We start from the raw sequence: 21,018 nt of genomic DNA, 5'->3' as shown, positions 1-21,018 counted from the left end.
AGATTGGCGTCTAATCTCGGCGATATGAACTAGAGACTAGGACACGAGCAAGGAACCCTAAACCTAAAACCCAAAACCATGTTAATATAAGATGATAAGTATCATGTATATAGTTTAGATATCATTAGATACTATTCTCTGAATATTCCCTAGAATATCTCACCTGTACGTTGTATATAATATCGTATCAATACAATGATCAGTTCAAGGGAAACAATATTACTTACATTCATCGTCTTTGTGATTATGCTAATTGTTTAAATTTTTGCTTCCTTGACTTCAACCGCTTAACGTTGTACTTTTGCAGGCTAAGAAGTTGTTATCCCGTCACGAAAGTAAGACGTTCACGTACCATTGTTCAATATTGGTCAGTCGTTTCTTCTTCACAATTATTACAAGTGAAGGAGATCCATTTTTTGGGACATTCCCCGCAGTATTCGAACTCACGACCTTGGGACTACACAGCCTTCGTACGCACGTACGCGCTATACCTCGACGAGAGGCTCGACTGCTTCTTAACCGGGAAGCTACGGAGACGGTACACTACTAATAACAAGAACCAAACCGGGATCAGATCCCGGTTTAATCCGAGAACTAATAATAATTTACAAAGCTAAAAATCAAAACTTTCATCAACCCTTTTAATACTAACAATCAAAGATAGAAACTTTGAATGTGATTATTACCGGAGAGGAGGAGATTGTCGTCGAACTTGGAGAGGGGGACGAAGTCGGTGAGTTTTCTTTTGCCGGTACAGCCTGTTCGCTTCTTGTGAGCTTTGACACAAGGGAGGGCGCATGATCGAATTGAGCATCCTGGGCATTTGTATTTCCATGGGTTCGACTTGCATTCGCCGCAGACTTTATCATCATCGTCCATTGATTTTTGTTCGGATTCGATGTTGTTCATCGTTAAAGGTTTGGTTTTTTTGAGGTGGGGAGAGGTTTTATGGAAACTAGGGTTTATTAATCTGAGAGAGGAGACATGTATGTTTTCAAATTTACATTATAGTCTCCGTATTTATCATTTATTACGAATACACCCCATAACTTTTAAGATGAATACTAAATTCGACAAGTTTGATTTACACTTTAGAATTTTGGTTCCATATAATCAAATCCATGTTCCCCGGAAGGCGAGAAGACGAGGAGGCTGAGAGATATGACAGTGGCACACTTGAAACGATTGGAAGAATATACAAGGTTGAAATACCCAGGCCCGGCTCAAAGTTTGAGCTTCAACATAGATTACAAAGAGGTATGTGGATGATCCATATATCTGTTTCAGACACACCTAATGTCATATATATAGCTTTAGATTGCTCCAATGATATTATGTGTAGAAAAACTAGGATAAGAGACTTAGGTAAACTTTGAGGGAAAAAAACTGCCGTAAACTTTTGAGTAACAAGGGAATTCTGATTGTTTGAATAATGGTAGAAAACCGACAAAAAAATAAAGAATAGTGATAGAAATTCCAAAAGGTTTTAAGTTTTTGGACCACGAAAAAATTGAAAGAGCTTCTTATAATCAACGAAGTTGAGATATAGCCTTGTAATGAATGGTCAGAAGAAGATTGTATATCATGAGTAGCTGGACCAGACTTCTTTTTGTTAATCCACACCACAGCGAAAATCCCAAAAATGTCATTGTTTGCTTTGCTACCGACAGTAATAAAGTTTCAGCTTGCACTTGCTAGGAAGTAGCTGCAAGAACAATTTAAAGAGATGTATTTAGTTAAAAGTTTAAAATAATTTGATTCAAGTTATGAATTTTTAAATTTTCTAAATTATTTAGAGTGTTTGGATGAAATTTTCATTATTTTAGATGAAATTCTAGAGTTGAAGCTGTTTAACAAAAAAAAAATTTATTTAACTCTCAAAGTTATAAAAACAATCCACAAACTCAAGTCACCTCAAACTCACGATCGAGTAGCCCTACATATTTGGTTTTTTCGCATAGACTGGGACATTTCAAACTTTTCCACGCACATTATTGGAGGTAAGAATATTCAATGATTCAGATGTTACAAACTCTCGCTAAGAGTAATGCAATAGATAGAGTATTGACTCGATTTAACTTTGCAGAAAAAAAAATGATTTAGCAGAAGAAAGAAATAAACAAATATGAGGTGTGCACTTCTACTCTGGTCTCATCTCTCACTACTACTACTCTTGATTCTTGCTTCAGCAGATCTCACTGCTTCGAGATCTTCTTGTCCGAACCACTGTGATTATGCTAATTGTTTAAATTTTTGCTTCCTTGACTTCAACCGCTTAACGTTGTACTTTTGCAGGCTAAGAAGTTGTTATCCCGTCGGCCTTTTTGCTGCGGTTATGTGAAAATCCTTTTTGTGAGATAACATTAGTAATGATGCACATAGCCTTTGTGGATTCATGTAACCTTTATGTCCATTTCATTGCAGTGCTGCCATGTTGTGTTTCTATTCGTATGTGGTGCTCTCTGGAGGAATCCCGCCTCCAAAGAAATAGAAACCATTTGCTAATCCTTCAACTGAAGAAACTTTCCATAGGTTTGATTTTTAAAAATATGGTGTTGGATTCGCGGTGTAAGTTTACACTTTTGAATGGCTGCCTACACTTGTGACAGTTTCTTTATGGCGTCATAATTTAAAGTTGTGAGTTTAGATAGTAGAATTATTTACAAAAATGTTGTAGTTCTCTTACACGTTGGGCAGAGTAAGCTCCATAGTTACGCTGGTTAGATCAAATAAATTGGTTACTATATATTGTATAATACCAGTTTAAGTTAGATAACCAATACGGTTTAGTTTCCTTTTGCTTAAACCGTGTATATATATACAGTTGATTGTAACAAACTTTGGTTAATCAATTCAATTTATTCTTTCGTTCAATATGGTATCAGAGCTGAGACCATCACTCTCATGGTGATTATGTGATTTCGATCATCATGAACCTTTCTCGTTCTCAGATTCTTCTTCAGTTCGTTTTTGATTTGATTCTTCTCGAGCTGGATATCATCATCTTCGTTTACTTTCTCTTGATTCTTCTTTCCGTATTCTAAATCAAGATTCATCGATCTCAAAAGTTGATTCATCACGCGAATCGAGCTCTCATCTTTCTTCATTCATCTTCGTCTTTGTCGCTATGAACCCCAATCTAGCTCCGGAGACTACATTTCTTGGATCAGTACGAGAATCCCTATTATCTTTATAGCTCCGATGCATCTTAGTCTCCGATCGTCTCTCTTCCAGTGCGGAGTTCCACTCTCGGCGTCGATCAGTGTGTATGGCTCTCAACGTCCGTAAAAAACTAGGTTTCATCGATGTTGTTACGTCCACCACACTGTTACATTAACTCGTAATGTTACGAACGACATCATAGGTCATATTAGAAGAAGATTACCAAGAAAAAGTCATATTAGAATTTATGAGATATTTGTACGTATACGTCACGTTATATTTTATATAAAAGGGTATCAAATATCCACATGACGTGGCTAAACAAAAACCCTTCCTTAGGACTACGTGGGTCGTGGTCCGAGAATCTGTGAACTGGTGATGGAACCTATTTGTTACCATATTTTCTGATTGTTGGACTATTTCCTTAAGATGATAACGTGGACAGCAGTTTTGTGATCCATATATATAATCCATCATATTAATTGTATGTATACACTCAACCTTAAATTGACTCTACGAAAATCGGTACACTAAGGGATATCAGACCTTACAAGATGTGGTGGTGGATTCAAGCAAAAGTCATTAATCATATACCTAGAAGCAGTTTAGTGCTTAAAATGGTAAAAGAATAATAAAGATTATTCTTGCATAACAAAATGTGAGACATGTTTAGTCTGATTTTATGATATGTGTATTGAAGTACTTTTCGTTTGTTTTTGATATAGTAGTCTGTGATATGCAGGGCGTAAAAATACATGTAACCTATAGAATTTTTTTTTTTGAGCATTTGGGAAAATATTTGTTGTCTTAGTGACCGGAAAAACATAGAGAATTTCTCTTTGAGTGTAGCATCTGGTCTTTTACAGATCTTAACGCCAAAAAAATTAACACCAAGTGGCACTATGTAAATGCTTGTGGAACTATGTAAACTTAACAACAAGAAACATAGAGAATATCTCTTTTAAATTTCTATGGTTATTTTTTAATTCAATTTTAATTATCTACATAATTAAAATATTTTGAAAAAATGTAACTAAAATTTTTTATTATCGTCAAAAAAATAGGTATAATTGTTCTGTTTTAATTTTTTTTTTAAAGATATTAATAGTTTTATACTTAGGTAATACAAATAAGAGAAAAAAACTAGACTAGCACCAAACCAAGTTTTTGTTCCCAAAGTAGCACTCAAGGTTCAAAGTCACAAAAATAGGTTTCATTAAAGAGGTAAATATACACTTATACCCTTGGGTTAATTAATCCAAACTTTAGGGTTTAGAGTTAAGGGGTGGGGTTCTAGAATTTGGGTTTAAAATTTTATAAAAAATAAATACTAAAATAAAAAATAAAAAATTTTAAAAACAGTTTCAAAAAGTATTTTTAAATTATAAAAAGAAAATTTATAAAAAAATAAAAAAAAAAATCGAAAAAAAAATAAAAAAATTATAAAAATTTCGAATTTGAAAACATATAATCTGAAACTATAAAAAAAAAATTATTTTTTTCATTTTTTTTATTTATTTTTATTTATTTTTGTTTGTTTATTTAATTTTAAACCAAGGGTATTAGGGATATTTTACCCTTTAATGAATGTCATTTTTGTGACTTTCTCTTTCTAGTGCCATTTTTGAGACAAGGTACTATTATTGACAATTGCCCTACAAATAAATATCATCATATGTTCTGTTTTAAATTTTGATTCGGGCCGTGTCATTTTGTTCTGTAAAAGCCCAATAGTAAACGACATCGTGTACGTTTTGACTCACCACAACCCTAATTCCTCTATACACATTCTGGGGGGTTAGTGATTTTCATTCTCTGGTTTTGGAAGCTTGTTAGTTTACCCAGGAAAGCGAGAAAGCTGTTACACTGGGTTAGTGATTTTCATTCTCTGGATAGCGATTTTCATTCCTCTAAACACATTGAGATTTTCATTCTCTGGTTTTGGAAGCTTGAGGATAGCGAGAAAGCTGTTACACTAGTCTTTTGTACACTATCTTATTATATAGGTTCTGGATATGGATTTAGCTTTGATTTTTGGCATGTGAAGTTAATGATTTAATTATTGGGTTAATTACCTTATCGCTAATGAATGGGCCGGGTTAATACTTAATACAAGGCAAGGCGAGTTAATTAACCATAGCATGTGTTGTCGTTTTGGTGTTGTGTTTAGACACGTGTTGCAGTCTCTTATCATGCAACAACATGTGTCAGTTTCTAAATTGCTCCTTGTTTTTGTTTTCAAAGACATGGATGATATGAGGCCACCACCAAGGCCTCCTGGTTTCCAACATCTTCCCAAAAAGACTCGTAAACGTCTGAAGCGAGAGAGCTTAAGCATAATACAACCAGCAGATTTGAGACAGCTCATGGATGATCGTGACATTAGAGAGACAACAGGCACTGGTCGTCGAGGCCCTTTCAAACTCTCTGATGATGGCATAGTTCTTATGTTGGGTTGGGATGGAAAGGAACCGGTACGTACTTTAATTCTTAATATATTCACACAACTCTTCCAAATATCTTACTTTTAAACTCATACTTGGTTTTGTTTGTCAGGTTTTCACACAGCTTTTGCAAATCGCGGATTGGGAGGAGCTTTGTGGACCTGTTCGAGACCAGATGAAACACATCATTTGCTGGGCATACAGCTCTACCGATCTGGTTTCTGCTTTAAGATGCATCCGTCGCCTGGATGATCGTTACTCTCCTCTTTGCACGTGGTATCTCAGCTCAAATGTGCATCCAGATATGCTTGGGCAAGATGAAAGTGCAAAACCGCGTCATATTTGCTACGGTTGTACAACTATCGATGCTTTGGACCATATCAAAAGAGACGGAGTCCCCAGAGAACTCAGTGGTTACCGTCAGTTTAGCTGCCGTAAAGTACCTCCTAGTGCTCAAAACCCGAAGATCCACATAGATTCCTATCGCATCTTCCACACTCTCCAGGAAGCATTGGCACATCTGCCCAAACAGCCTATCGGTGCCACGTTGATCGAGTTCTCTCACTTGTGGGAGCTTGGGGAGGTTTGCAACTTTGAATTTTTTTTTTCCTTTCTTTCTTTCTTTCTCTTTTGTAAAAAGTTTTTGTGTTTTTTTGGCAGGATGACATTTATGAAGGCCCTCTAACCGCAGGCTCTGTTTTTCTTGGCTATCACGGGGTGATCATTATCAGGATAATGCGCTTTCGAGGAAAGCTTGTCGCGATTTGTAAGTCAAGCAATGGCAAACGTGTCGGTACTAAAGGATACTTCCGGGTATCTCTCAGTGCGTTGTACATGGTGCTTGGCTGTGGAGATGAGAAAGCAGAATTTGTTCGAGCCACGCCAAGTCCACAACCTTTGCTCTCTTGTTTCATCTGCCCTATCTACAACGAGCCTGAGCCTGAGCCTGAGCCTCAGCCTCAACCCATACGCAAGAGGAAATGGCTTCCATGGAAGAAGTATCATGAATCAAGAAAAAGGAGGCAGTGCCTTAGCCATGGGTAATTAAAATTATCTGTTGATTACAATAATATTTTGAGTCTTTTGTGATCTTTCTAGTGTTCTGTGTTTGGTTGCAGAGATGATCAAGTGGCCAGTTCTTCTGGTGATGTTCTGAAAAGGAAGCATAAGAAAGAGAATAAGCAGAAGAAGAAGCAGAGAAGTGGCTGAGAAGAAGAAGTGGCTGAGAAGAAGAAGGAGCTGTGTGAGAGAGTGAGAGCTTTTTTTTTTTGGTTCTTTAACCCCTTAAAGCATCTGTTAGCTATAGTAAAGGGAAGAAACTAATGTCTTTTTTGTCTCCTCTTAACTCATCTCTCCTCGGATAGGTATTTTTGCTGGTTAGGTCTTGTTTGAAAACTTTTCAGGATTCTTATGTGTCTGGAGTCATGCGATTCTGCAATATGGCTACATTATTGACACTTAATATAATACTCTGCATCTATGATGATACCACACTTCCTGTCTAATTGTTTGTTTGATATGTCTTGTTTGAGTTTTTCTCTTGTCAGTTTAGGTAGTAGTTTGTTTAACATTATAATCTTGTGGTTTCACTGAGTTTTACTGGTTGAGTGGTTGTAGTCTCTATGCATGGTCTTGAATTCTGATTTTTTGGCTGCTGGCATTGCTTATATTCAAGTTACTGTATTTTGCTTGCACAAGTATGTATGCTGCAGTGAAAAGGGATTTCCGTCTAGTTGTTTGGGCTACGAGAAATATTTCTGAGCCCATGTAATTTAGATGTAGTGTGTTTTGCAAAACTATTCTTTATTCCATTTAAACTATTAATATTTGTATCCTAATGATTTGCACTAATGTCATTGTTTTATCATAGTCTAGGTTCAAATCTAAGAAAAACAAATTATATATATATATATATATATATATATGTTACTGATATATTCTTTTTGCCTAATTTAGTTTTTTTTTTATTTTATTTTTCTGTAGAAATAGATTGATTATGTTTTCATTCTATTATGTTTAGTATAATTTGAACTTTTTCTAAAAATATATTATGTAGCTTATAATGTATACCTATAACTCGTTCAAAATTTACAAATCATTTGTTGAAAATTTACAAATCATTTGCAAAGGAATATCAGTTTAACAAACGCTTTAGGCTTTTTCACCATATTTGTATCAATGTAAGTAATTAAAAAATATTAAATGAGAACTTCAGAACAATACTCCCCCACCCCACACACACATTCACTCAATCCTATAAGAAAACATCATAAAATTAGAAAACAAACCCCAAAGAAAGTGAAAACTTACAAAGTGATTATGCACACCAGACCCAAATATATGAATCGTTCCTGGAGACTGTAGAGTACTGAGATTATTATTCTATACGAAATTAGGAAAGGCCACGAAGAATGTGCTGTACAAATTCCTTAAGATTTTACACCACTGTTGCTTTCTTTAAGATTGCTTTACAATATCTTCTCCACAAAGTTATCTAAAATAAGAAAAAACAGAACAACACATGAATTTGTACATTCTGGCCAGAAAAGATATTTGAAAACTCCAATCAACACAAAAATAAAACAAGTATAGAGGAATACCTTTATGAATATTGTTTACAGGTAGAAGCCCCATCAACTCTCAGTATGATTATGTCTTTTCATGCTGAGGGTTTGCAAATGAGAAGCTATTTCCTCAACAAATTGTACACCTTCACTCCCATACCCTAGAGAGTTCACAACATGCTCCAAAAAATCAAAGTCTCCCTTAAGCTTCTCTACTCTCTCACGTAGCTCAGTAACAGATTCTTGTGTTACTAAGTTATCAACAAGAACCTCACCATTCACATCTTCTTGCACCATGTTCTCAATCCTCTCCAAACAACTAGTGATATATAATCTCTCTTCATCAAAACCAGTTAAACAGTTCTGTATCTTCTTATTCTCCAGACCCCTGAAGTAATCAATCTCAGCTTCTAAATCTTGAATAACCTTCTCTCTCTCAACAAGCAACTCGTTAAGCTTCTGTATCGCCTCCAAATCATATTCAGCTTGCTCCTCCATCATCCTAAGGTTCTGCAAAGCCTCCATCTGAAACGTCGCCTTCTCTTCCTGCAGCCTCGTGATCATAGCCATCGCTTGGTTCGTAGCAACCGCCGAAGCGCTTCTCTCTTCCTCCAGCTCTTTGTACAAACCGGTGAGAAACTTCCTGTCGTGATCAACCTGTCTTTTCAACCTCTCAACCTCGCTTTCTCCTTCTATCTCGCTCACAGAAACTCCTTCTAATGATAAGGTGCTCTCGTTTCTCTCCAGCATTCTCTTTTGAATCAGCAACTGCATATCTTCATAGTCTAGGTTCTTTGTCTCCTGATCAACAATAGATATCCTGGGGCTTATACGAGAAGCTGAGATTTGAGTGAGTAGTGCTTTGAGGTCTTGGCTGACTCTAGAAGTGTCTTTACTCATCCATTGCTCTATGTGTGCTTCTCTATTACTCTCGTTGTGTACAATGATGTTTTTGTATGCATCCGCAAGATCAAGCAACTCACCACCTCCTTGCGTCCACTCACCTGAGTCAAGGTTTGTTTCTGCTGCCACTGACATTGAGTTGAAAGAAGAGGATTCTGATTCAGGAGCAGCTTCTGTGTGAGAAGCCATCTCAGACAATGTAAGAGATGTTTCTTCCTTGTTGTCTGATACACCTGATGAAAATGTATTTATTTCATAAGAGACTAAAAACCATTTCACAATAATTTTAATCCTATAGGAGCAATGGTGTTGAGAAAACTTACAGTTAAATTCATTTGAATCTTCAGGGATAGAGTTTGTAGATTTTGAAGGTGATACAACCACATATTCAGATTCCAGAGAGGTCATATCAGCTTGGTTTGTGTCCTTCTCCTTTGATGTATCAACATGGGTTTCAGCTGTAGTGAATGATTCAGGAACCTCTTCTGGAGATGTTTCATGGAGGGGCATAAGTTGAGTTTCCTTTAAGACATGTTCAGGATTTGTATCAGAATCTGATGATGTTGAAGTAGTGACATCATTGAGGCACACGAGCTCAGCCTTCTCCATCAAGGCATCTGCAGGACTTTCCTTCGAATCTGGTGTTAAAGAAGTATCTTGGAGGTGAAGCAGCTCTTCTTCCTCCTTTAAAATAGCTTCTCCCATTAAGATATCTCCAGGATTATCAGCTGAAACTGGTGTTGAAGTAGCATCACTGAGGCAAACAAGCTCAGCCTCCTCCAATGAAGCATGTGCAGGACTTTGCTTAAAATCTGGTGTTAAAGAAGTATCTTGGAGGTGAAGCATCTCTTCTTTCTCCTTTGAAACAGTCTCTCCCATTAAGACATCTTCAGAAGTTTCATCCGCAACTGATGTTGAAGTAGTAACATCATTGATGCAAAGAAGCTCTGTCTCCCCCATCAAGGCACCTGCAGAACTTTCCTCACAATCTGGTGTTACAGAAGTATCTTGTAGGTGAACCAGCTCTTCTTTCTCCTCTAAAACAGTATCCTCCACTAAGAGATCTTCATGAGTTTCAGCTGCAACTGATGTTGAAGTACCTGTAAGCTCTGACTCCTCTATTAAGATATTTTTAGGAAGTTCCTTAAAATCTGATGTTAAAGATATATCTCGGAGTTGAATCAAATCTTCCATGCCACGTGATGCTAAGAGAAGATGATCTCTTCTTCCTTTAACACCTCCTCAGATCTTTCAGGGACAACATTGACTGTAATAAGCTCACTCACCTCCAACAAGGCATCTGCAGGACTTTCCTTAGAATTTGATATTATAGAAGTATCTTGGACCTGAATCAAATCTTCTTTCTCCTCCAAAGCAGCTTCAGAATGTTCCATGGCTCTTGATGTTACAAAACTATCATCTAATGAAATGATTTCTTCCTCCTTCAACACCTTCTCAAATGTCTCCAGGTCCACGTTTTGAATCCTATGATCCTCTTCTTTAACCGCAACACCTTCATCTTCTGAAAATACATCTTCTTGTTCTGTATCTGAGTGAACCTTGAGCTCAGTGTACCCAACATGAGGCAAATCATTGAACCTGACACTTTTCTTGGACGCAGTAGTCTGTTTCCCGGTTCTCTCATCACTAACCAAACCAATCTTGGCTAGTGTTTCCGGTTTAGCCAACACCTCACCAGTAGAATCAATTTGTGGTATCCACAGCTGATTACAACATGTGCAGTGTCTTGGACTTGTGCTTGGTTGGTCATCCAACTTCCCAACCAATAACTTGTAACTTTCAGCATTGGACTTACTGGTTTTATCAAAAGAGAGAAGACAAGTTTCACACATCCCACGGACGTCAACGAGCTTGCCATGAGCGTGACAGTAAACCAACGACGAGATTTCTGATTTGTGTTTGGAGCAAAACATGTCCCACTGAGATTTCTTCAAATGTTCTGTCTTCCCAAGGATATGATCAAGCCTTGAGCATATAAGACATGGAGACTGAAGCTGGGAGTAATCTGCAAACTTCGTAATCACGTAGGTGAATATGGAGTTAGCAAAGAGCATGACCATGAGTAGCCACTCGTTGAAGGCTAGTGCCAAAGCTCTTGTGAAACTCCTTGAAGTAGTTTAAAACTTCTATACTCTCTTAAGAACATCAACCTGAACAATTGTGGCAGCCTTTGTTTGCTTCCTGAATCTGAATTCTTTACGAGCAGCCATTGCTCTTAGACCAGTCTGTAAAGCAAGCGCAGACACATGGAGCTTCTTATAAGATTTTCTAGAGTAATATCTCCGACCATTCTTCTGAATCTTCACAGCAGCAGCTTCTCGTCTCAAATTCTCGTAAACTTTGCAGGAAAGTCTTCCTATGATATTTGAAATTGAGTAAAAGTTACATAAATGTTTCTATATTCAAGCAAATAGTTCATATAGTGTGACAAAGTTAATGCCCTTCCAAAGAGCGCGATTGAAATCAGATGGCTCACCTCTACATAGAGCTTGTAGAGATATTGTGGCCTTTCTCAGAACAGTAAACCGTTTCTGAGCTTGATGAGTTCTTGTTCGTCTCTGAATTTTTTTTGCAGCACCACTAAGCACTTCTGTCCTCCTAGCGTCGAGTTCAGCCATCTGACCAGCCCTCAAGAAGATCTTTGTTTTACCAATCTGCATTAACAAAAGATACGAGTGTGCATTTGATTTCTTTCAAATTTTCCATCACTGAATCATATTCCATTGCATCATTCATACTATACAATTGGTTCCATTAACTAAATGATACTCAACTCAAGGAACCTGGTATCCTTCAAGTCCCATGCTGTCCAATATCTTTTTACACACGACTTTCTCATCGTAGCTGTTCAGGGAAAAGTCAAAATCTGTAAATATTGATTCCAACTCTCACTAAACATTATAATTTTTACGGGCTAGTAAAATTGCTGCTTACTTACCTCCCTTCTAAAGCCGAAGGACATAGAAGTCCGAAGCGGTTGACAAACTCAAAGAAAGGTTTACGTGTTGGATACCCTGCGCAACTAATTCTGATCGCCTCTAAAACACCCTATACAGAAACCGTAAAAGTTTTAGAGTTATTAGCACACACTTTCCTGCCACTACTCGCAGGATATTAAAAACATAAAGAGGCTTTGTGGAACCATGCTCATAACCCATATGTCTAGTCTAGAAAAACATCACTGTGGAAAATATTATCTTATGTATACTTACACCACAACGCAGCTGCTGCATGATGTTCACATTCTCAAATACGGCAGGTTTTAAGAGATTGTTAGGCTTCACACATCTGATGTAATGAGGCTCGGTAGAATTTAATGTTTCCATCAGTTGCTGGAGTTGCAGCTGCATCAATCAGGCCAACCGTATTTTAGTTCTTACGTTTACTTACTAAGAGAATATTAGTAAGACACTCTTCCTTAGAAACCACCTGAATATTTTTAATAGAATAAGCTTCCTACCTTGAAACGAGAACCAATAGATGAAAACTTTGAAGATTTAGATGTTTCTTCAGGGAGTGGAGGGAAAAGACCCACGACAAAAGGGCATTTTGAAGCTCCCAACAAATCTTGGTGTTCAGGGATCACATAATCCTTGTTTTTATCCAGAAAGAGATCAGACTGATATAGAACCTGAAAGAAATTTAAAAGACACGAGAAAATTGTGAAACAGTCCCCTTGTGTCAATTTTTTCTTGGTAAAAAGAAATATACAACGTACTTCTCCAGCATAATGAGCAACGGTAAAATCTGTTCGAGAGAGTTTTGGTTTGATGAACCTCTTGTGAGCCTTAAAAGTCTGATATAGCTTGTTTGCAAATGTTTCGTGGGTTGATTTTGGAAACATACTGGAAAAATTGCGTCTCATTAGTTTACAAAATAACAGTCAGGATAAAAGATCTATGGAAGTAGTCTTTAATATTACCAAGCTTCATCGAGGAGATCAATGATTCCACCAGGCTTCTGCAGATGGAAAAGAAAGGAGAAAGTGAGGTTAAAACATCCAATTTGATAACACTGTCCTTTCTCAGTTAAGCAAACCTTTTCTATAAGATCAAGAACATCTTTGTTGTCCACAAATTCAATGTAGCTCCAATCTATTGCCTCTTTTGTGTACTCTTCCTGTTCCATCTTGAAAACGTGCTGAGAACAACAAAAGGAACTAATAAACTCAGAGATCACAGCTGGAATGTGATCAAAACGTACATCGTTTCCAGTACAATCAAGAACCTACCTGATTGAAATGTTGCTGCAACTTCTCATTAGTGAAATTGATACAGAACTGTTCAAAACTGCAGCAGATAGGTATTAGCAGACAATGGCGACTACTATCTGTGAGCCTAAAATCACGTAAAAGGTTCATTACCTGTTAGTTTTGAAGCTCTCAAATCCGTAAATGTCCAAAACTCCAATTAGACATTTTGAATTCGCATCTTGTCCAATCGAGTATTAATCTTATTTACCAACCTGCACATAACTAGAGATATTCACTTAGCATCAAATATGTAATTAGATCCACTATTTTGACACTTAAAACCAGCCACCTACCAATCGAACAATCGAGAGTAGACTGTCTTAGCGAGACCGTCCCTGCTGGTAACAGCACTCTCTGGATCGAGACTTCTCTTGATAACCTCCTCGGGTCTGACCATAACAAGTTTACATAATGCATCTTCAAGAGCTTTTAAATCACACCTAAAAAAAGAGACTTCCAATTAGCTCTAATAATTTATAACACATAGTAACATACAGAGGCAAAATGTTTTACGTACATGAGAAGTTCTGCTGCTGTCTTGAGATGAAACTTCGCCTTATCATCCTTAGGAACTGATGAATCCACTTCCTTTCCCTTAGTAAACTCGACGTTTCCAATATGAAGAATTGCAGCAACCACCCTGAAAATTGCTTCCTGTTGATATAGACAAAAGGAGAAGTTCACTGTCAATATAAAACTGAAGAAAACAAAATTTAAATTCAGTAGCTGCTTACACAAACTGACCTGTTCCTTTTCGCTAATTCCGACAATGTCCATAGCTCTCCTTGTGGCAAGATAATCATGAGCATCGCTTATACCGACAAGCTCGTAGCACTTAGACTGGTTCAGATAATGAAAGGTCTTTGGATGGCCCAGCTTGTACTTTTCAATTTCCTGCTCAGTTCTCTTAAGTTATGCGGCGAGTTCTTTATATTTTAAAAGAGTTGCAGGTGAGGTTACCTCCTGGGGTGCTGCACAAAGAAGATAGAAGCAGTGGTAATTGCGCTCCGGATCAGAGATTTGACACACACGAGACCTCTCTAGAAGATAGGTCCTTATGGCAGCTCCAGATATTCTTCCTTGCTTATCAAATTGGATTTCAACAAATTTACCAAAGCGACTGAGACAAAGCTTATTAAACAATCAGCTGAATCACCAACAATGAGTATAGATAGAGTGCCCACTATTATGAGTAGATTTTGGCTTACCTTGAGTTGTTATTCCTCACAGTTTTTGCATTACCAAAGGCTTCAAGGACAGGATTTGACTGGACGCAGATATAACAAACAAGTTAGTGGATTGAGCTCTTAATATAAGATAAAAAAGATAGCAAAGTCATTACTTCAAGAACTTGTTGTTCAACAGTCCTTCCTTCTGTAACTGCACGACCTCCTAAATACGCAAGGTATCTCATAAGCATCTTAGTGGTTTCAGTTTTTCCAGCTCCGCTCTCACCACTTACAAGAATCGAATTGCTCTTCCCTTCGTTAATCATGGCCCTGAGAGTATACAGGTAAAGCGCGCCTTAGGCTGACAACATATACGTGGGTCATAATACATATATAGACAAGTATTAAAATCACCTGTATGCAACATCAGCGACAGCAAAAACATGAGGATTTAGTTCTCCAAAAGGTGCTCCTTTGTATTGTTGCATCATATGGGCATCGTAGATGTGAGGCAACCGTTGAAAAGGATTAATCGCTATAAGGATGTTTCCTGTGTATGTCTGTCATGAACAAATAGATTCTATAGTCAAGACATTAAACAATCAAAAAGCTGTAAACATATTTGTAAGTAAGAAAATAGATACTAACATAGATCTCATTAAGTTCATATCTGATCTTTAAGTTCTGAAGGACACCAGGTTCGTGCAGGTAAGACAACTTTGTCATGTCATCAACACCACCTGCAGGAGCTTCCACATCCTTTGGGTATATCTTTGACAACTTTGCAGTGATCTGTTATATTAAAACAGTTATGGGATATTACTATAGGTGACAAGTTGAAATGTTAACAGTTTTTTGTGATTGACTTGCCGTCTTTCCAGTTGTCGCTTGGATCACAACTTCTTTCCAGTGAGCTTTTCAACCTCACCATCAATCCAAGCCACGTCTGAGTCTTCAACCCAAACACGAGAACCTACAATAATATTTACTGGAGTTCCCTGCAATTTACCAAAAACATCACAATAACTAAATGGACAACAACACTAATAAACTGTATACAGTCAGCTATGTAAGGGAGAGAGATCTACAGGAAAGTAAGACGTTCACGTACCATTGTTCAATATTGGTCAGTCTTTTCTTCTTCACAATGATTACAAGTGAAGGAGATCCATTTTTCGGGACATTCCCCGCAGTATAGTGACTTGTTACGCAAGAAACCTAAAAATCTGTAGATTTCTAGACAAACAGACACACCGGAGAGGGATTCGGACAAAACGATTACAGTTTCCGACAATATCACCGATATATTACCACAATCTAAAGACGTTCAGAGGAATAAGATCACCACACAGAACCAAAAAAAAATGATGGGATCACCAGAAACTGAAATAGAACAATGAAACTGGGGGAGGAAGCGAGATCGGAAAAAAATAAGGAGAGAAGAAGAAAAGAAGCGAAGGAGCGACTGTAGGAATGAGTAAACAAAAAAAAAAATAAGAGAGAGAGAGAGAGTGACATTGTTGTTCATCCTTCGACTTCGGTGGGTTTCTTCTTTCATCCCCATGGAATTCGCGCCAATTCGTGGACCCTAATCACTCGCTGTCTCTCGCACTCCACGTACACTCTCTCCTTCAAGAGTATCTATTTACTCTATCTACCCCCCCAAGTCTCTCAAGATATCATTTCGTCCCAGAATCACTAATTATGGTATATATTATCCAAAATTAGAAGAACAATACAAACCAATATCCAATTAACTCCATAGTTTACTGGATATCAGTTTTCTGTCTGGATTAAAATAGGCACTATGATGGGTTTGATTAGGAACACAAGTCGATATCGATAAGAAAAGTTATGAGGTAAACAAACAATATTATTAAATTTTATAATCGAACCGTATATTGGAATTGATGATATTGATGGAAAAGCTTTGGCCTCTGAGCGATGAGCGTCCATTGTGGGAAAGAGAGGGGAGACCAAGTTTATAACCCAATAATATAAGCACAGCATCACGGCCTTTCCTATAACAAATACACCAAAACATATAGAAAATTGATTTCATTTACATTCCTCTAATCTAAGACTTATGAAGCATGGTAGTATGATTAACCGTCTTTCATGTATTCACAGTTGAAAACTATTGTGGTGAAGGAAACACGAGCTGGTTCAAAGGCTTCAGCACTTCCGTCAGCTGAGCAAAGGACGGCCGCAGATTCGGATCATCCTATCCAAACACAAAACATTAATAAGAGTACATTTGTCACCTCTTTGCAGATTCTGTTGAGTGTTTTTGAGTTTTTACACGACTTACGTTTGCCAACATTCCAAGATGATTCTTCCCACCACAGGATCAAGTTCCTTTGGGATCTCTCAAGCCCGCGATTCTGGAAACCAACTCCTCCTACTTCTTGCATTGGGTTCATTCCTCGCCAAGGCGATCTCAATGTTGCTAGTTCCCATAGAATCAGAATCACCCCGAAACTGTACACATCACACCTGCGAAAAGAACCAACAAACTTTTCTTTTATTTTCCTTCAAAAAGGTGAAAGTAAGAGTAAATATTGTAGTAGAGCCGAGTACGGAACTGAACGTCTAAGCTACTCATTTTTCATTTGAAGGCTCATTGCGTAGAACTTCTGGAGCCATCCATTCAGGCTAACAAAATTCAAAATGTTTCTCATCAGAAAAGGAGATGCCAGCTGGAAATGGCATGTGTATCAAAACGTAGTGGGATAAAAGAGTTTTCACCGTTCCAGTCGTATTGTGTTCACTGCATCATCCTCGTTGCTCGTGTAATGGTTACCTTTTACCAACCTACAAAGCAACCTGACACTATCTGCCAAAACCTACATGGGGAGAATAAAATGACATGAATCAATTACAATTATCAAACAAGATATACGAGCATAAGCAGCAAGGCATCAACTTAGGTGCGAAAATTAGTTGTTGATGTCTCATTCAATCAAGGCACAAAGAAATCAGCTAACTCAGATAACTGAGCAGAGGTACTTTGAGACTGAAGCACCACAGATATTATCAGCCAATGACATGTCAGATTCCAACGCAAGAGGTTGGAACTCAGTCAACAAAAAAAAAAAAAACTATCAGAGTGTACAACAACAAAAAATCTCGGTATTCATTTCACAGCACAAGGCTTTCGCTCACAAATGATTTCATTTAAAGTCAGTCCATCAGTAAAGAAGTTCATAACTAGCCACAAGTAAACATATTTTCCACCGGAAAAGGAAATGGGATAAGAAAAGCCACTAAATCAAGAACGAGGGTTCAAGAAATTACCTAGAAAAGCAGAGCACGATGCCTGGAGAGACCAATATTTACAAATCCAAGAGGGAATACACAAGTGTTTAGTGCTGCCTTGAACTCAGTACTCTTCTCAGTCCACCTTGCCGATACTATACTGTAATCTTTCGCAGACCTACCCATATGCCCTGTGACAAGTTCAGCCAGCCTCTGTAACCAGCACGTTAACACTTGGAGAATGACAATCCAGTGCAATACATTGCGCAATTTGAAGAAACTCATCCAGGGAAGGATCAATGGGTCGATTCACAACCACAGCTTCAAAGCCACGTGTTCCATGGTTGCTTTCAAGATCTTCGAGTGATGGCACTGGCATATCTCCCTGCTTAGCTGAGTCTGCGGATAGGCTGTAAACATCGTAGAAACCATCAACAACTTTCTCCAAATAGTCAAGCACACCATATTCTTAGTGAAAGTACAATACCAGTTACTAAGGTTACAGATTCAAATTAGCTATAGGATCCAATCAAGAAATGCTAAGTTCGGCTGTACTCTGATCAGGCTCCTCACACCTCGAATTCACTATGAGCAAGGCTCGATAAGTATGTTTAGAATGAAGATAATACTTACCCAGTACTGTCTCGATAACCTCTCGGCAACCACCTCCGATTAATCCCTCCTTGACTCCACCCGGTAACGGCTTCCCAAGCTCAGAAGCGTCGCCGCTAGGATCTGATGCTTCTCCGGAACCTCACAGGACTGAGAATTCGACGCACTGATCGCTAGGGCTAACTGCGCTTGGTACTCCTCCTCTGAGGATATGTAATCCGAACGAACGATTCGTAACAGAGATCGGAGCATAAGAGGTCACCGAAGAAGAAGTGGTCTCCGGGACGGAAGAAGAATCGGAGCACCGTTTATCCGCTTTTGATCCGATGGCGGAACTGCATCGTTGGTGCGATTCTGCTCACGACTGCTACCTCTGTGTAGCTTTTGAAGATAAGCCTCACCGCCCCTTAGATTCTTCGTGGTGGGAGTGAAGAGAAGCAACGACGGAAACTTTGCCGGCGAGGAGGAAAAAGAGAAGGGACTAAGTTTGCTGGATTTACGACTATGCCACTGTGTTGACCTTTTGACTTTTGTTTAATGAAGATGAAGCGAGAGGGGAAATGTTCCACGTCACCAACGGCCCCACACGCGGGAAACTTTTACAAGTGTTTTATAGCAAAGTCCCTGAGTTCTAAATTTTATTACAAAGAAGCCATTTAAGTATTCGACAGAAGCGATTGACCCAGATAATGTAATGCTAAAAGTAGTAGAAATTAAATTGAGATGTATCATCTATTTCCAACTTACAATCAATTTGTTAATTACTGAATTGGTTCAATTTTTTTTTATATCTTATAGTTTCATCAAAAAATTTTATGTGAAAATTATATTTTACACTCATTTTTAGAGATTAAAGACTATTGTCCATTAGTCTCTACATATTTATTCATGTTTTTTGAGATATCTACACATCAACCAAAGTTACAGACTCCAATAGAGCAATCGCTTATGTAACCAGATTTCAATGTACTTACTAAGAAATATAAATCGTTATAGCATAATTAACAAGATAAAAAAAAAAAATATATATATATATATATAGCTTCCATCCATCCATCTATCTCACGGCCAAGGATTAATCGCTATAACGATGTTTCCTGTGTATGTCTGTCATGAACAAATAGATTCTAGTCAAGACATTAAACAATCAAAAGGTTTCGACATATTTGTTATAAGTACTAACATAGATCTCATTAAGTTCATATCTGATCTTTAAGTTCTGAAGGACACCAGGTTCGTGCAGGTAAGACAGCTTTGTCAAGTCATCAACACCACCTGCAGGAGCTTCCACATCCTTTGGGTATATCTTTGACAACTTTGCAGTGATCTATATAATACAAAACAGTTATGGGATATTAATTATAGGTGACAAGATGAAATGTTAACAGTTAGTGTGATTGGCTTGCCTTCTTTCCAGTTGTGGCTTGGATCACAACTTCTTCTCCAGTGAGCTGTTCAACCTCGCCATCAATCCAAGCCACGTCTGAGTCTTCTTCAACCCAAACATGAGAACCTACAATCATATTTACCGGAGTTCCCTGCAATTTACCAAAAAAACATCACAATAATTCAAAATGCTAAAGAAACAACAACAATGTCAATATGAATAGACAAAACCTAACAATACTAATAATTTTAAGCTCCCTAAAACTGGACAATCAAACTGCCTACAGTGAGTGAGCTATGTAAGGGAGAGAGATCTACAGTAAAGTAAGACGTTCACGTACCATTGTTGAATATTGGCCTGTCGTTTCTTCTTCACAATGATTACAAGTGAAGGAGATCCATTTTTCGGGATATTTTCCCACAGTATAGTGACTTGTTACGTAAGAAACCTATAGAATCTGTAGATTCCGAGACAAACAGACACACCGGAGAGGGATTCCCACAAACCGATAACAGTTTCCGACAAAACAAAATCAAATCCCGATATTACCACAATCTAAAGACGTTCAGAGGAATAAGATCACCACACAGGAGAGGGATTCGGACAGGAGTACACGCTAAAAGAAAAAGAAAGAGACCAAAAGCACAAAACTACAGAGAGACCAAAAGCATAAATAGAGAAACCAAAAGCACAAAGTAGATAGTCATCATCACTAGTTAAATACTACTACTGCATCCGATGTCTTAAATAGAGACCAAAAGCACACAATGCTTAATGTCTTAAACAGAGTTGGTAATCAACTGGCGGAGGCCACGGTTCTTGTAAGTCTGATACCACCTAGGACTAGACAGCCTCCATAGCTTATGAACTCCTAAGCGGCGCTTAAGCTTTAAAGATCCCTTCTTCGAAGACTTCTTAGAAGGAATCTCAGAAAAGCCAAACCAGTTTCAGCTTCAACCCAACAATCCCCTTGAATGCTCAATCTTCCCTTAGATTCATTGAGACGCGTCTCACGCAGCTTTGGAGAGACAAGGCTCACCGGTCCGAAGAGACTTGACCACGTCTTTATATGTGACGTAAAGGAGAGCAGCTCTAGACATGAGACTTGGGGGCTCCTTATCATCTAGAGACTCTATGGCAACTTGGACAATCTCCAGGTGAAACTTGGTGAGATCCCTCTGCAGCAACACGATTTATATTTAACCCAAATAGATTATTGAATGCTAACAAACTGAAAGTGAGAGAA

The 21,018-nt window shown here is 38.0% G+C and overlaps 3 protein-coding genes, 1 long non-coding RNA gene and 1 pseudogene across 4 annotated transcripts; 2 read left to right on the top strand and 3 right to left on the bottom strand.

Moving 5' to 3' along the window:
- Nucleotides 1-446: 446 nt before the first annotated feature.
- Nucleotides 447-2,874, top strand: LOC117127088. The gene is made up of 2 exons (XR_004449831.1): nucleotides 447-2,130; nucleotides 2,296-2,874. It is a non-coding gene; the product is annotated as an uncharacterized LOC117127088 (long non-coding RNA).
- Nucleotides 2,875-4,697: 1,823 nt separating this feature from the next.
- LOC117127082 lies at nucleotides 4,698-7,099 on the top strand. Its single transcript, XM_033276329.1, has 5 exons — nucleotides 4,698-5,032; nucleotides 5,407-5,636; nucleotides 5,719-6,189; nucleotides 6,267-6,646; nucleotides 6,725-7,099. Exons 2-5 carry the CDS (start codon nucleotides 5,409-5,411, stop codon nucleotides 6,813-6,815), a joined length of 1,170 nt encoding a protein of 389 aa, XP_033132220.1. The 5' UTR covers nucleotides 4,698-5,032; nucleotides 5,407-5,408; the 3' UTR covers nucleotides 6,816-7,099.
- Nucleotides 7,100-7,693: 594 nt separating this feature from the next.
- LOC108870412 (myosin-binding protein 1-like) lies at nucleotides 7,694-11,205 on the bottom strand. Its single transcript, XM_033276335.1, has 4 exons — nucleotides 10,298-11,205; nucleotides 9,397-10,265; nucleotides 8,207-9,306; nucleotides 7,694-8,100 (listed from the first exon to the last, which is right to left on the bottom strand). Exons 1-3 carry the CDS (start codon nucleotides 11,152-11,154, stop codon nucleotides 8,240-8,242), a joined length of 2,793 nt encoding a protein of 930 aa, XP_033132226.1. The 5' UTR covers nucleotides 11,155-11,205; the 3' UTR covers nucleotides 7,694-8,100; nucleotides 8,207-8,239.
- Nucleotides 11,162-16,736, bottom strand: LOC117127081 (annotated as a pseudogene).
- A 2,492-nt stretch (nucleotides 16,737-19,228) lies between these two features.
- LOC117127086 (myosin-11-like) lies at nucleotides 19,229-20,305 on the bottom strand. The gene is made up of 4 exons (XM_033276334.1): nucleotides 20,113-20,305; nucleotides 19,792-19,923; nucleotides 19,569-19,712; nucleotides 19,229-19,492 (listed from the first exon to the last, which is right to left on the bottom strand). Exons 1-4 carry the CDS (start codon nucleotides 20,113-20,115, stop codon nucleotides 19,448-19,450), a joined length of 324 nt encoding a protein of 107 aa, XP_033132225.1. The 5' UTR covers nucleotides 20,116-20,305; the 3' UTR covers nucleotides 19,229-19,447.
- Between the last annotated feature and the right edge of the window lie 713 nt (nucleotides 20,306-21,018).

The sequence above is a fragment of the Brassica rapa genome, chromosome A08 (genome assembly GCF_000309985.2).
Source record: "Brassica rapa cultivar Chiifu-401-42 chromosome A08, CAAS_Brap_v3.01, whole genome shotgun sequence".
Taxonomy (NCBI): domain Eukaryota; kingdom Viridiplantae; phylum Streptophyta; class Magnoliopsida; order Brassicales; family Brassicaceae; genus Brassica; species Brassica rapa.
Note: the sequence above shows the minus strand (reverse complement) of the source record. Positions and strands in the feature narration are given on the sequence as shown.

Coding starts and splice junctions, on each gene's coding strand:
- LOC117127082 (XM_033276329.1), top strand. CDS start 5,409: ATGGATGATATGAGGCCACCACCAAGGCCTCCTGGTTTCCAACATCTT. Junction 5,637..5,718: donor GTTGGGATGGAAAGGAACCG/GTACGTACTTTA, acceptor TTTGTTTGTCAG/GTTTTCACACAGCTTTTGCA. Junction 6,647..6,724: donor AGGCAGTGCCTTAGCCATGG/GTAATTAAAATT, acceptor GTTTGGTTGCAG/AGATGATCAAGTGGCCAGTT.
- LOC108870412 (XM_033276335.1), bottom strand. CDS start 11,154: ATGGTCATGCTCTTTGCTAACTCCATATTCACCTACGTGATTACGAAG. Junction 10,266..10,297: donor GAGGAGGTGTTAAAGGAAGA/AGAGATCATCTT, acceptor ATCACGTGGCAT/GGAAGATTTGATTCAACTCC. Junction 9,307..9,396: donor AGATTCAAATGAATTTAACT/GTAAGTTTTCTC, acceptor CATTTTCATCAG/GTGTATCAGACAACAAGGAA.
- LOC117127086 (XM_033276334.1), bottom strand. Junction 19,713..19,791: donor AAGCCACAACTGGAAAGAAG/GCAAGCCAATCA, acceptor TGTATTATATAG/ATCACTGCAAAGTTGTCAAA. Junction 19,493..19,568: donor ATGAACTTAATGAGATCTAT/GTTAGTACTTAT, acceptor TGTTCATGACAG/ACATACACAGGAAACATCGT.